General features: G+C 34.6%; 1 protein-coding gene across 1 annotated transcript in view; it reads left to right on the top strand.

Annotated features, from left to right (window-relative positions):
• Positions 1 to 11,335: 11,335 nt before the first annotated feature.
• The window catches only part of LOC145676395 (uncharacterized), a 45,649-nt gene continuing 41,241 nt past the window's right edge, over positions 11,336 to 15,743 (top strand). Inside the window, exons 1-2 of the mRNA XM_081747245.1 lie at positions 11,336 to 11,447; positions 14,664 to 14,748. Of these exons, the coding sequence (XP_081603371.1) occupies positions 11,356 to 11,447; positions 14,664 to 14,748 (177 nt within the window). The 5' untranslated portion in view covers positions 11,336 to 11,355. The remainder of the gene's footprint in view (positions 11,448 to 14,663; positions 14,749 to 15,743) is intronic.

Raw genomic sequence — 15,743 nt, 5'->3', positions numbered from 1 at the left:
AGTTACTTTCAAAATGAATACCAAAATAGGTGATAAAATTAAGTATTCAATTTCCAGTGAAACTGAGAAGTTCCGAGACATATCAAGGATCATGCACTCATTTTGGAGCCAGAAGTTTAACACACATCCTACCTTTCCTCGTGGTTCGGTTGCAAATTTGGGAGTGACCATTAAAAGTGCTGCTCTGAAATACATTATAATAAACCTACTTGGAAGGGTAGGTTATACCTCGCATTTAGACTATAAATCCAAACTGAATAAAGAAAGAAAAAGATAATATGGAAAAAACACAGAAGAAAATTGAATGAGAACTATTTTACTGCTAAATTTCTATCACAAAGAGCCCACATTAAATATACAAATTGTATCATAATAATAAGTTACAAATGTTTAAAAGGAAAATTATTAGTTCAAATGACAACTACACAGTGAATTTCAATATTTATTATTATTATTATTATTATTATTATTATTATTAATATTACTATTATTATTATTATAAGCGTACTATTGAACTTGTACGGTGTAATTAGTACATAGTACGTTATTTTTCTTAAATTGTTCTTGATTGTTTGTCATTTCGTTTGTTAGTAGACACTAATTTGTCTCCAGGTCGTCGAGTAAATGAATTTCGGTGTGCACTTTGTTGTAAATAACCTTACAGAAAGAAATCAATTTGTTCCAAAGAGCAGAACTCAACTTCTTAAGATTTGAATTATAGTTTCAGGTATCAGAGTAGGGCAGGGATAACATCCTAAACTCAGGAGTAGTATAGCCTCAAAACGTAGGTTCAACGCATGGTCAAGGAAGATGTCCTTTTTCAAAATGTAAAGTCTTTATGCACATCCTTAATTAGAAACATTTAATTGGTCTGTAGTATCCACTATATCCTTTGTTAAATATATTTCGGATAGAGTAAAAGTTGGTGTACTACTAAAGTTCTAGACATGCAAACGGAAAATCAGGATTAGAATCCGCATCATGTGTTATCATTTTTTCATAAAACATTACAAATAATGTTGGTTGGAGAAGTTACAAGGCAAGAATCCGAATAAAGAGTGCGTGTAGCCTTAATCATGCAGAGTAATGATAAGTAGTTTTAATATTAATATTCGTCTCTCTTTGCTCTTTCTATCCATCTTTTTTGACGTTTCCTTATCATGTCATGCATCTTTTTCTTTTCTCTATCTTATGAGCACAAAAGCACACTTTATGTGAACGAAACAAGTGAAGTTTCTTTTTCCCTGTGGTTTACCGAATATCAATTGAGTCACATTGTCACTGCAATGACCCGTTTCTGCTCTAGTGTCTTCATCTACAATTGCGAATACATCGTTATACCCGTAATAGGTGGAATCGAAAGTGGATATTCGGAACAGAAAAATGTTCGGAAAATGACTAGAAAATGGCCGTTTTTTGGTCATTTGAGGAGAGACTTTATTTATATTAATTTGACACAAAATTTGTTTCCATCCTATAACTTTTCAATTTGTAATATCCACGTGTGAAATGAGAAATACGCAAGATTTGCTAGCTTTTTAATGTACCAACGTCCAATTTTCTTTTCAACTTTTGACATGATCCTTGACGTATCTCGGAAACTTACAGTTTCACTAGAAAATTGAATACCTAATTTCATCAATAAGTATTGTATTCATTTTGAGAGTGACTTAATTAATTTTTCAGGCTTTCTCTACGTATTTATTCGAATAGGTCTGACAAAACTTTACAAAACGTTATATTTACTATTGGATTTGTAGGTACGTAACTTTAGAATGTTAGGTTATTTTCTTGGACCAAACCTAATTTGGTTACAAATATATCAGTATGGCAAATTGCAAACACGAAAATAAAATAAATTATTAAGAATGATGGTTTTATTATTGTGAGGGACATGGAAGACACAAAAAGTTACAAAATGATCTTACTTAACCAGTTGATGAATAATGAACGTTAAGAAAACATATCAGAGGAAAGAAGTTTCCTTTCTTTGTCAGAAAAAAATGCCTAACAGCACAACTACAAAGATCCACAGGAAACGCAAAGATAGAGAAACGCAGATAAAGAGACACAATTTTCGTAGAAGACATGCGAGCCTTCAATGCAAGATAAAGAAGTAATACCCCACTTCCCACACAGCAATGAAATATTTTCAAAACGTTTTTAAAACGTACCATAATTTTCCTTCAGAAAATGTATCCTACTTCCCTTAAAGAAATCCATATGTTTTTTAAAACATTTTCCAAATACTACTGAAAATATTCTCTGAATACACTCAGAAACGTTGGAGGAATATTTGAACACCATTAGAAAAGTTCTCGAAAACATGTTTTCTGCGCGATTTCCAAACATTACTGAAACTTTATTTGAAATGTTTTATACAATGTTAACGGAATGTTTTTAAAGTGTTTCGCATGGAATATTTTAAATTATTTACGAATAACACAGACATAATTTGTCAAGAATGAATAATTTTTTTCGAATAATATTTTCAGAATGTATTGGGTAAATTAGTTGAAATGTTTTCTGAAGATTTCTAATTCATTTTTAACAAAGGTTAATGTTCTATAAAATAATAATTCTAAAATATTTTTCACAAATGAAAACATAGTTTCTGTACATGACAAAACTATTATGACAATATATTCTTATATCACAAAAATATTTAGTGATATTTTTTCTACGTCACCAGGACATTTCTGTACATATATTTAGAGGATATTTCTGTACATGATAGAACCCAGAGACCGTAAGCCATCCTCGTTACTATTGCAGATATGAAAACAAGGTAAGATATGTAAGGATATTTTTAAATTCCAGCAGCAGTTTCATTCATATATTACTATACTGCCCAATAGTAACGAATAGTACAATGCATTCACTGTTGGACAACTTTGAATGAAACAAAGTATGGTTTGAAATTATTTGGACCAAAGAGAACACAAAAAAAGACACAATGGAAGATATAATGCAGGACTCAATTTCATGTCTTTCGTGTTTGCTCTCTCTCCGAACTCTGTGGTTGCTACGGCACTGGCGTGAATATTGAAGTCGCATGTTTACCTTCCATTGTCTCCCTTTTCAATTCATCTTGGTGTAGCTAATTTCAGACTACACATTATTTCATTTATGTAGTGCAACATGACGCACGGTAACGTATTTCCTTTATTGGGGGTACACTAGTACACAACAAAACTGTCGCTGGAATTTAAAGATATCCTTACCTCGTTTTCATATCCAATAGTAACCGAGTTGGCCTATGGCCTCGAACTTTTGCATCATTCTGTACATATACCGCATCTATGTGGGAACAAATAGTGGGATGAAAACAAGTCTTCTGTAGAATTTTACCTGCTTAGACACTTTTTCATCACTCGGCTTCAACCCGAGGAACCACTATGGCTCACAGACTCAAAAAAGGAAAACAATACCTTTGACAATCGCGCTAGAGTTTCTTATATAAGTACATCTGCGTATAACAGTCCAATGAGAACATCCTAGATTCTCGCAATCGCATTGAAGATAATTCCATGTAGCAAATAGCACACGATTAGGGTTCCAATATGTTATTAACGATGTAACACTGTTTTCGGTCATGATAAAATATTATAGTCTTATTATAGTCCGTAACTTATTTATATTATGAATTTAAATCTAAGAATAAAAAGGCTTACAAAGACGCAAGTACATGAAGGAGAAATTTGCCTTAAGGGTAATTCAAATCTTTAACCAGGTGCCTAGGATCACTCTTTTTTCTGATTCACCAACAGTATCTCCGTAACTTATTTCTATTATATTAGGTTATTCTCGTTTTACAGTTATTTCCAGTAACCTCGAACGACACGGATAGGAACAGAGATACATAGAGGGCATTTAATATTTCGAAGGTTCTCCCACCGTGAATCGAAACTGAGACCCCGCCTACTAAACTATCTGATAGGTGGGGTCCTTGGTTCGTTCCGAAGGCAAGTAAGCTTGAGACGAATTACATCATGGTCCTGGGTTTTCTTGGGACACTAACTCTTTCTCATTCTACGATTTCGTACACCATAACTCACTTGGTTTAGTCTTCAACAGGTGTAATCGTGCAACGTTGAATGTAATGATTACATTTAGAAGTTGTTATTTCGAAGAAATCGGAACCCAAAAACAGTTGTACCTTAATGTGCCCATTAACATGTTTTTTTTAAAAAAAAAAACAATATACAGAAAAAACATGAGAAATCATAACTCCATTCAAAAATGAAACAGGAGACTCATAATCGTTAATATAAAACGAAACCATTACATATCGTTGGAACTTTTTTAAAAATATATACGTATATTCTGAAAAGTGGCAATATAGTGACTGTTTTCAAAGAAAACTGAACCAAATTACGGTTCGTTTTCTGAATTAAACGAACGCATGCTGTTTAAACCGAACCCAATCCAGTGAACCGAGTGATGAGTCAATGTAAACTTGACCCACCACCCACCGTGAGCCACTTTGACAAACCACCTACCATGACCCACTCTGACACACAACCTCCATGACCCACTAGACCTACCACGCACCATGAGCCGTTGAATTATTGATACTTTTCAGTGGAAAGAACGGATGTAATTTTTATAGTCACAAATCAAGGTAAGTAGACCAACGTACAAAATCTTCAATTACAAATGTTATGTTTATTTTTCTCAAACTTTTCGGTTTGTTTTCCCTATGCTCTAATCGCTTCATATAATAAACAAGCTTCAGCAATTATTATGGTAGTAAGCGCATGGTAAGCATATATGGATATCTGACACGAAGCACTGTATTGCTTTTCTCTCAACTATAAGTAATATCTATCATTTTATATTATTTTTGCAAATTAACCCACTATCAGTTTACCATATATGATCCTAGTGCCCCTCCCCGTAAAGAACAAGTTTGAGAATGCTAGAAAACATCTGTTCATTTTCTATAAAGATTTAACATACTGAATTTGAGCTCCGTATATTGAACGTCTTGAGAGATAATCAATTTGTTTCGCAAAAAGTCGTATCCCTACTATCCCTTAGGAAATTATTATAATGAAAGTAATATTGTAACATCTCAGTTGCGATTAGGACCTACCTATATACCAAACTTCCTTTCATTTCACTGCCATTTGGCCGTGATGGTTAGGCACAAATATTTATATTCAATTTTTATATAAACAATTATATATTAGAGTGATTCAAAAATGTATTTTTTACAGTAGTTAGCTGCTGTAAAATCTCACAGGCTGTATGTCTCGGAACACAAGTAGTAGAATAGGTCTTATTGCTCATATTACAATTACAATATCATATCCAAAATGCCTGAATTTGTATTTTTCAATTTTTGATACTCATCTGGGGTAAGTACACTGAAAAAAATAAAAAGGGAAGTGGAGTCCTTGAAAGTAAAACGCAGACCAATTCAGCAGTGTTCAGCAGCATATTTCTAAATTACGCTCAACTTTATTCATAGGTGAAAATACGCGGTTCTGAATAGTTGGAGTTATCAGTTTCACGCCACATACCATAAATATAGCAGAAATAAAATGGATGTGAATGGTGGTCTTGGTGTCAAAGCGTACTAGCGCAATGAGCTAGCAATTATAATTGCTTTTGGTGTGGGTTCAAACCTTGACTAAGTATTTTCTTTTATTTTTATATAAAAATAACACCCAAAAAGTGATTTACTTACCTTACGTGTGTAGTTTTGCTATATGAGTCCACTGTATAAGTAACAGTAGTAGTAAGAGTATTAGAAGTAGCGTGGTAGTAAGAATGGTTTAGAAGGACCGCGGGGCTTGTTTTGTTCCATCTTGACTGTCATTGTATTAACTTAACCTCAACTGCTTCTTCAATGTCATTCGTATTTAATTCCAACAAGATGACAATTTTCTTCTATTACTACTATAATACACAATACACATACAAGAAGGTTTCGACAATCTCAAACTGCAAATAATCAGAAACGTGTTCTAGTTTCTCTGGTTAGGGTACAGTGTGAAGAAAATTATTGTTCAGAAGATGCTGTCGCAGATGGACGCTGGGTCAGAGTGGATCGCAGTGTGTCACTGTGGGTAGTAGATCGCAGTGGGCCATAGTGAGTAGTTTGTTGAGGTGGGTCACGATATGTGGTGGGTCCTAGTGTGTCACAAGCTGTTAACCCACTATCCACTTAGCCACTCAGAAAAGAAGACTCACTTGACACACCGACTCTATGACCCATTCCAACTGGTGGAGCACGTCTAGTACTTAGATTGTACTTGCTGTTACTATTGTCTCGTGAAATCAACTGCTATGATATTGTTCAAATTTGGAGTTAAGTCCCCTATAGTGCGCTCTTCCACCCCTATATATATATGATATATATATATGGGGTGTACATGAATTATACCGACAAACAATAACAGCTGATTTCTTACATCAAAATAAGAGAAAAAGTTCCTATGATCCTGTGGGAAAAATTGCATAGTTTCAGAGCTAAGGCTGTGCAAAATTTCAGGAGGCCCTATTTTGAATTCGAGTAATCGTGGAGTAGCGGTCCTTACAAGCGATTAGGAAGTATAGCCTGCACAATCCAAAAATGAATATCTCATTAATGTTCAACGGGTGTGATGAATACTTCCTGAAGGATGAAATTCCCAGACATGCCATCAGCCAATTTTAAGATATGGTCAGATTTTATGATTCGTAAAAAGTAGGCAAATGATATGCAGCCGTAACACGGAATTTTTTGGCGCAAAGTTGGGCGTCTCTCGTACTCGGAAAAGAAGTATGCTGTGATTTTTCCTTGCACGCTTATAAATGAAGAAAACGTGAAACATACCGTGACGAAACACATCGCATCACATATTACTCCGAACACAAGATCATATAGCGGCAGGTTCCAAACACTTCCCACATCTCTCCTAAGCACTGGGTGTCGATTTTTGTCAAGGCTTACCTCATGCTTACTTTGGACCCTTTTTACCCTCATAGTAACACTCTGAAAACTCTACTTAGAGGATATTTGAGAATTATATCTTGTGCGGAATACTTTGTACACCGATTGAAAATTCATATAATATACATTTTTTGGATATTGTATGCCTGACTTCTTTTACGCTGATAAGGACTACAATCAAGTTTCTGGAATTAGAAATAGAGCCGTTAAAATTTAGCTTTAGATTTTGAGCAGGCCTTGCTCTGAAACTATATAATTTTCGCCCATAGATTCATCTGAAATTTTCTGTTATTTTGATCCGAGGATTCATCTCCTACAATTTGTCTACATAGTCCGTTAATATCATATATATATATATATATATATATATATATATATATATATATATATATATATATATATATATATATATATATCTGGTGTTTCAAAACAACAAAGACAATGTTTACGTGGTAATTCCTGACACCAATATAACACAGAAAGTATAGAGCAGCGTGGGTGCACGAATGCTTCCTTTCGGAGTTATAGCCTGACGAAAATAAGAAACATTGAACTTTAAGAGGCTCACAGTTCCAAAACTATGGGACATTTTTCAGACACGTTTTCGGGGATGTCTGGTGAAGAGCTATGAGCACGATGTTATCCATCTCGAGCTTACGTACTTTGGGAACGAATTTACTTACCTCGATTTAGGACTTGAAAAATTTCAACAATTTTTCCATTGAAAAGTGTCGATAGTTCAGTAACGAAATGATTAGACCATGGTAATTTCATTGAAATTCATCGTAATTTTACTCATGACAAGCACTGTACCATTTTATATCGTAAAAGTCAGGTACAGTACATCCTTATTGTAACAGAATGGTGCTTCTGCGATTGACCGTAGAATATGAAAGTCCGTTTAGTTAGAATTTCACAAGCTGGTTTTATTATAAGTGTGAACTCCTTAGCCGACAGAGAGGAGGTCGTGGATCAAGTATCAAACTGAAAGAAATCGTGTTTTCGTGGGTCAGTGGTTTATGGTGCCTGGAGGATCTGAGTGCGTCATGGTACGTGGTGGGTCATGGTGAATCGTGGATCAGAGTGGGTGACATTGGGTTAGTCGTTCGTGGGTCACGGTGGGTCAGTGGGTCGTGGGTTATTTTCAATGACACTCGACACGATTAACAAGTTTGGGTCTGGTTAAAGCTTGAAGCAGAATGTGTCCGTTTATTTGAGAAAACTAACTGTAATTTGGTTTAGTTTTGTTTGAAAACAGACACTATATTGGCATTTTTCGGAATATCCTTATATACAGGGACGGACAAAAAAATCTGGGAACACTTCATACATGACACGTAAGTTTGGACCTCCACTGTACAACACGTGTTGCGTTTGCCGATCGAATGTTTTTTTTTATTTTCAATGTGTTGCGTGAACGTTTCTCTTCCGTCAGCAGTAACCTGTTCAACTGTGAGTGTCGTGGTGTGAAGGTGGTGTGGTAAAACGTGCAACCTAACAGACTTCCAAAGAGGAATGATTGTTGGTGCCCCTCTAGTTGGAGCTTCAGTAACAACAGTGGCGAACATTGTTGTGATATCGAAAGGCACTGTGTTCAATGTTAGGACGGCATACACAATTCATGAGCAGACGACGTCTGCAAAGCACAACAGTGGTCGAAAGACAATCCTGTCAAATAAAGACCGGAGGGCATTTTAACGGTTTGTAGCAGCTAAAAATAAGACAACTGCAACGAAGATTAAGTCTGAACTCAATTCCTGCGCACAGAACACGGTTTCATCTAAAGCAGTGTGACGGGAACTTCATAAAATGAAAATTTATGGCAGAGCCGCTATCGCCAAAACCACTGGTCACAGCAGTAAATGTGAAGAGGCGTAACCAGTCGTGTGAAGACCACAAGGCTTGGACTCATAAGCAGTTGGAACGCGTAATGCGCTCCGATGAATCAACCTTCACCTTGTTTCCAACAACCGAGCGTGTTTACCTATGCAGAACATGGTCGCAGGCCTATGATACAGACCGTCTGTTCCCAACTGTAAAACATGGGGGTGGTTCTGTTACAGTATGGGCAGTGGTATTGTGTTTTTCTGCAGGTCCCATCACAGCCCTGCATGAAATGATACGTGCTAAGCCGTATTAGGCAATTTTTTTGGGACCAGGTTCTACCGTTGGCACAAATATTGTTCGCTGATGGTAATGACATCTACCACGATGATTTCGCACCCTGTCACGCTGCAAGCACGGTAAAATCGTGGTTTGAGGGGCATGACCAGGAGTCATCACACCTCCCCTGGGTTCTACAATTACCAGAACTGAATATCATTGTGCCATTGTGGTCTGAGTTAAAAAGTCATGTTCGGTCTCATTACCCTCTACCAGTATCCCTTAAGAAACTGGAGCATCTTTAGAAAAAAACAATGGTACAACAGTCCACCCACCACGATTCAGGAGCTGTATAAGTTCATTCAACGTCAGATCCAAGCTGTTTTGGATTCAAAAGGAGGCCCCACACCATACTGGGTATGATTTTCACACTTTTGCAAACGTTTTGGATTTTTTGACCAACCCCTGTAATTTGGAAAGGTTCCTAACGATATTCATTATGAGACTGCTGCTTCACTTTTGAATGGAACTACGATTCCCAGTAATGTTCCTTCTATATATTTTTTCTCAAAACACGTTATTGAGAAATAGAAATTACAACTCTTTTTCGGTTCAAATTGGTTTGGGTTAAAAGTTTGGAAATATAATCTTTACATTTGATGTCCCACTTCTATGCCTGTTAGGTTGAGGAATGCTGTGATTGAACCAATTATGATGTACGAATTGGTGGAATGAGAAAGAGTTAGTGTCCCGAGAAAACCCAGGACCGCGATGTTGTTCGTCTCAAGCTTACTTGCCTTGGGAACGAACGAATAGTGGCATTAAAAATTTTAAAGTTGAATTAAAATTTGGCTATACTTACTTAAAAGTAGAGATTTCGGGGAGGGGGATCCTTACCCTCAGGACACACTTCCGCAACTACCCAAATTTTAAACTAAAGCGTTCTACTTAAATTCAATGTAGAAAGTATTCTACTGTATGATTTAATGAAAAGAAACTATAATAAAAACAACTTAATATGACGCAACAGTAAGGCATATAATAAACACATTTTTAGGATATGCAGAAGTAATTATAAAGCTTTGCTACAAAAATACCTGCACAGACCATAATTCAATGAGCTCTGAAACACAAAGTATTAAAATCGCCTATAAGATTCATTCTACAGAAAAAATGTTACTTAAAGAATGGACATACACTATTCGAGAATCAGGACAAGACGAGAAATGTTTACGATACTTTTCATCTCTTCCCGAATCTCACCTCCAAAGCGAGACAATAATTTGAGTTAGCTTTTTCCCGTCTCCAATATATTTTTCCCAGTTTTATTTTGTTTTTTTTTAGAAACGAGATGTGAAATTCCACTTCTCGTGGACAACATTAAACAAAACCGAAATACTCTATCCAAATGTCACGTTTCTGCTTGCAATGGAATGGCCTGAGCCATAATTCACTCCTAGCTTTTAATCTTCTACGAGATAATAATATTTATAATAAGTTTGTTATTATTACTATTATTATTTCTAATGATTTGATAGCTCAAGTATTGAAACATCCGATTATTCAAATATCTGAATATAATAAAACTTATGTCACCATCAATCAATCGCCATTTAAAAACCTGAAGTAAAAAGAAAAAGTTGTCCCACGTGGATTCAAACGAAGAACCTTCAGATTACTGATCAAGCACCTTGACGATTGAACCGCGATCACTACGCGGTTTACGATTCGTCTTTAGTGTAGTTACGTCCGGTTCCTTTGCCTCCGCTTGCAAAGTTTTATATTTCTTCGATTGAACATGTCCTTTGAATTTTTTTCATGATGTTATAAGTGAATAATAATATTCGTCAAAATTTATATTAAAAATTTGAGTTGTATTTAAAACTTTGGTTCACAACTTTGTTTCTTCTACACATGAAACTACAGGTGTCCCAGATATAATTATCATATTCTGTGTTTGTTTCAAACTAGTCACCATAACCTGTCCGCCACGATATATTTCTCATGTATCTCATAGTATCTCATAAAGCCAAAGTGTTAAATGACGAAACTATAATACGTATGTAGTTTGTTAATGTCAATATATTGTTTTGTTCAACAAATAGTTTTTTTTGTTTTAGTATATACAAAGCAAATCCTCTACTTATGGAAAACAAATATGAAATTTCCATGTGTAATATATACATTACATTTCCATTAATTTTTGTTTAGGTTATCTAATGTATGTGCAATACTATTTGATTTTGAAATTCTTTGCTAATCGGACATTTCTGTTATTTAGGGATAGTGACAAGATTTTTAAGGACTGCATGATTTCAGGAAAATCTGTCAGCTGTGGTTCAGTCATAAAGCCCATAGCAACAAATATTCCTAATTGTTTCATTATGAATTCACGACAAGTGTAAGTAAATTATGTTTTAATCAAATTGCATTGAAATAACGTGATGTTGAAAAATAAGTATAACGCAGAATTTTCTTGCATATCTTCTGCACGAAACTTATATTCTAGTTTAATTTGGGTTAATATAGAACATGCCTTCAATAAATACATGTGTCTTCAAAAGGAAATGAAATCGGAAGTAAATTTTAGTAGGTTAATAATTAGAAAATATACTAAAATAACTTATATATGGAAGAGAAAATACTATACAGAGGAGAGCATTTTTTCTATGTTTAAAATGAATTGCAGCTACAATGAATTGAATTTTAGTTGATTTTGAGTATAATGTCCCTTTCAGCAGCGAGACCATATGAGACGTGAACCTGCGTATTAACGTGGAATCCGAACCACATGAGCTCTCGCCAGGAATCGAACCCAGGTTTTTTAGTCAAAGTTGCATACGCTAACCAATTTCCACGAAGGAGCTCCAACAGAATTTAAAATCAATTGAATTATGCTACACTGTTTAGATGTAAATCTAATTTTGTTGTTACGTAAATCAGAATATGCATTTATATATTTTGCATTTATTCTATTTGATCATTTCGGAAGACAATAGGTGGTTAGTGATACACATAAAGCGTCTATTAAGTAAATCAGGAATTTATTACAGTGTGTGGCTTTGCGATGTTAATATAAATAGTTATTTGCAAATTTATATTTCTGATTCTCATTAATATAACTATTTCTTTGATAAATCTGTACTTTTGATAGTTATCATATAAAAGGCGACCTTAAAATAAAAGCAACAATAACGCTGGTTAAATAACTCTTTAGGAAGAAAGAAAGTCTATTTGTGATACCTTTAATGATGATTGAGAAAAAGGCAAATAAAATGCTTTGTATGCGATATTTATTTATTTATTTATTTTAGTTTTTTTTTACATGGCGAAATTAAGGTTAATCATGGTTTGTCTCTCACCTGACCGTGCGATATAGTAGTATCATGATTAGTAATATAATAATAATAATAATAATAATAATGATAATAATTATATATATATATGTAATACTCCTAATCACACACACACACATGCACACATAGATTACTTAAGTTACTACAGATAAACACATAAAGTAGTCACATACCCTTAGTGAACAAAAGAAATAAAAGGTATTAAGTACAAATGTCAGCATTTTTTTCTGATATGATTAAGCCTTGATAGGCTTATTGAGGATTTGCTCAACCTACTTCTTAAATGGGTTGATTGACTAAGATTGTCTTGTGTCTGATGGAAGGTCATTCCACATACGAATAGGGGATGCAAAGAACGAATTTGAGTAGAATGTTGCCGAATGTAGGGAAAGAGAAAGGAATGTATTTACACCTGACCTAGTATTTTGATCGCTGTGAGCATTTACTGGTTGCAAACGTTCAAATGGGTAGGAATGTGGTTGAAGGTGCAAAGTCTTAAAGAGAAGTGTAAGTCGATGCCAATACTGCTATCGGCAAGTTTCAAAAGACCCAGCTTTCTGTTGTATGGAGTTAAATGATTTGATCGTTGTACTGTGCTGCATGATAAAGAACGACTGGACGTTTTTGAATGGACGGTTTGGACAAAGAATGAAAAGAATTAGCTGAGTAGAGTAGAAAACGAAAAACAATTTTTAGACGTGATAACGGACAAAGATCAATTTGAATTATTATTGAAAAGAGGAACTGGTTAAGGTATTGACTAATTAGAAATTGTATCATGAGGGACTTGTTACGAAGTATTTTTGCAGGGATTTGAGAGGACTACTGCAATTGATGTAGAGTTTCGAAACTGAAGGTAACTGCGTCAACATAAAGGTATTAGATGGAAACTTTGGAGTATGGACGTTCCTTAGTTGACTCAAGTGACATGAAAGTAATGGCAGAATACCGATATGATGATTATGAATAAGATCACACTAAAGTATTACAGGATCCATCTTTTGCATATAATAGTGTGAGCACTTATATCAGTGTTTACAATTGCTGGTGGTTAATGAATTATTATAATGGGTTGGGTCAGTACTATGGTGATAATTTACGCGTAATGAGAAAATGACACGAATTGATCTTAACGGACCGGTATAGATTGGGGTTGAATTAAATTTAGCATCTCGTACACCAGCGACGCTATTTATCAGACTTGGTCATATACCACAATGGGACTGTATCACATGAGTACCTGCCGACATCAAAACCCGGCTTCCTCACGTCAAAGAATCATAGCAGCATATCTCACGGGTAATATAGCTGCTGGGAACAACTTCAAGAAGCAGTACTTATTAAGAATTCATTCCGTATCACTATAATTCCCTTTCATAAGACAACTTGATATCCACATTAAATAATGAGAATTGATCGGGGTAACATTTAACTTTATTGAAAAGGTATATTAAGGGAATACTGAATCCATAGTTTCCCCGAGTGGAATATAATCAGGTATGTGATACATCGAAAATTTATGGGATATGTTTTATGTCATTTTATTCTTTGCGATTAGTAGGCTGTTGTGTGATATTATGAATCTGGAGTCAGACGGTGTGAGACAGTTCAGTCAGGAAAATTTGTATATCCTTCTTGTTAGTTTGAAATCGAGAATACTTGAGTTCAACACTCAATTCTCAAGGCTAAATATGCTGCAATATTTTCGTATTAACATTACTTTAGTGATTTCTGTAGATTAATTTAACCTTTCGGCAGTCGCGCTGTTGTAAAAAGTACAATAGTGTTGTTGTTTTTGTTGTAAGTCACTAACTGACTGAACTGACTGAATTGCAACTGACCGAATTTATTGCATGTGTCGTTTGTACTTTATTTATTTTTACTATTTTGAATATGACAATGGGATCACAATGTGAATATAAGTCAATAACATCTTTACTGTTAAGTGTTGTAAAAAGTACAACGCGCGACTGCCCGTGTTACATAGACAGACGCGACTACCGAAAGGTTAACAAACGTGTTTTTAGTACAAATGTCAATGCATTCAGAAGTATTTTTCTCTTCAGTGATTCTATTTATGAAGGCACCAATCCATATCAAAATTTAATAATATCTTACACTAGAACGGTATTGAGGTCAGTATGGAAGAGTCAAATAATTGCTTTCAGTTAATGCATTATTATTGAGAATATTATTTTCATTTTAAATATTAGTTTACAAGTTGCTCTGAAATCTGCAGTTCTACTTTTCATACCCTTTAGGGAAGCCACAGTATATGATAGGATACCCCATGATATGGATCTCAATATCAGCTATTACTTTAGATGGGATGGCCAACCTTTACGGGTAAGTAATGGAGAAAACGTGAAACAACAGTACGGTGTTGTAATAGAATAATTGTTTTAGTAAGGGTATACCAACTATATTTTATATAGCTTATCACAAAATTTAGTTATAATATTATATACGTTAATAGCAAATGCATACAACAAGGCACAGTAACAGAGAAGCACTTTCGTTAAACGTAGCAAGCTTTTACAATTCAAGCCGGAAACATTAGTTTATTTAGTGGCAATACCAACTAATTAGAAGTTCTATGTTTACATTGACTAAGTTCACTTTAACGAATTAGTTATTCTAATGAGTTGTAGTATCAATATTATCCGACGATTACAAAGCATCTATGTATCGTTTAAAACAGTAAGTAGTACCATCCTCCTCCAGCGTGAGATTAAGAACCCACGCGAGTACAAATCTTTGATTTTAAATTTATTTTACGCATACTTTGAATTACTTCTATGCTCATAAAATGTTCCAGTATATTGTAGTTTCCGATCTTTCGAATGTTTATCTTTTTCTGTCCCGTTGAGTTTATTATAAAGGGGATATAATATAAAAAAATCCCTATATAAAAAATCACAAAAACGTTACAAATCATTAGAATTAAAAAAGTAACCTCGATTAAGTTAATTTTGCTAATCACGCTTTTGATGGATTCTCTAGTATCGAAGGAAGATATGGAATGTATAGTAAATAAGATAGATAAGGAATATCAGGAAGCGACAGAAGGAATTAAAATGTTGAATCCATTGGTTTAAACCTACTGCCTAGAATGTGCCCAAAACATATTGTACTTTATTTAATCAAGATTACATACACCAAAATGGAAACAAACAGAAAATCCCTTATCTTGGTGCTCAAAGCATTGTACTACTACAGGGAAAACTAAAAGTGTGGTATAAAGGAAAAGGCAGTTTAAACTCAGTCCAATTAGATGAGTAATTACAGTGAAGGAGTGTAATTTCATGAAACGTTTTAACTTGTATTCAATCCCATTCACT

This window comes from Thermobia domestica, unplaced genomic scaffold, assembly GCF_964235325.1.
Source record: "Thermobia domestica unplaced genomic scaffold, izTheDome1.hap1.1 HAP1_SCAFFOLD_144, whole genome shotgun sequence".
NCBI lineage: Eukaryota > Metazoa > Arthropoda > Insecta > Zygentoma > Lepismatidae > Thermobia > Thermobia domestica.
The sequence above is the reverse complement of the archived record's forward strand: the minus strand, read 5'-3'. Positions and strand labels throughout refer to the sequence as shown.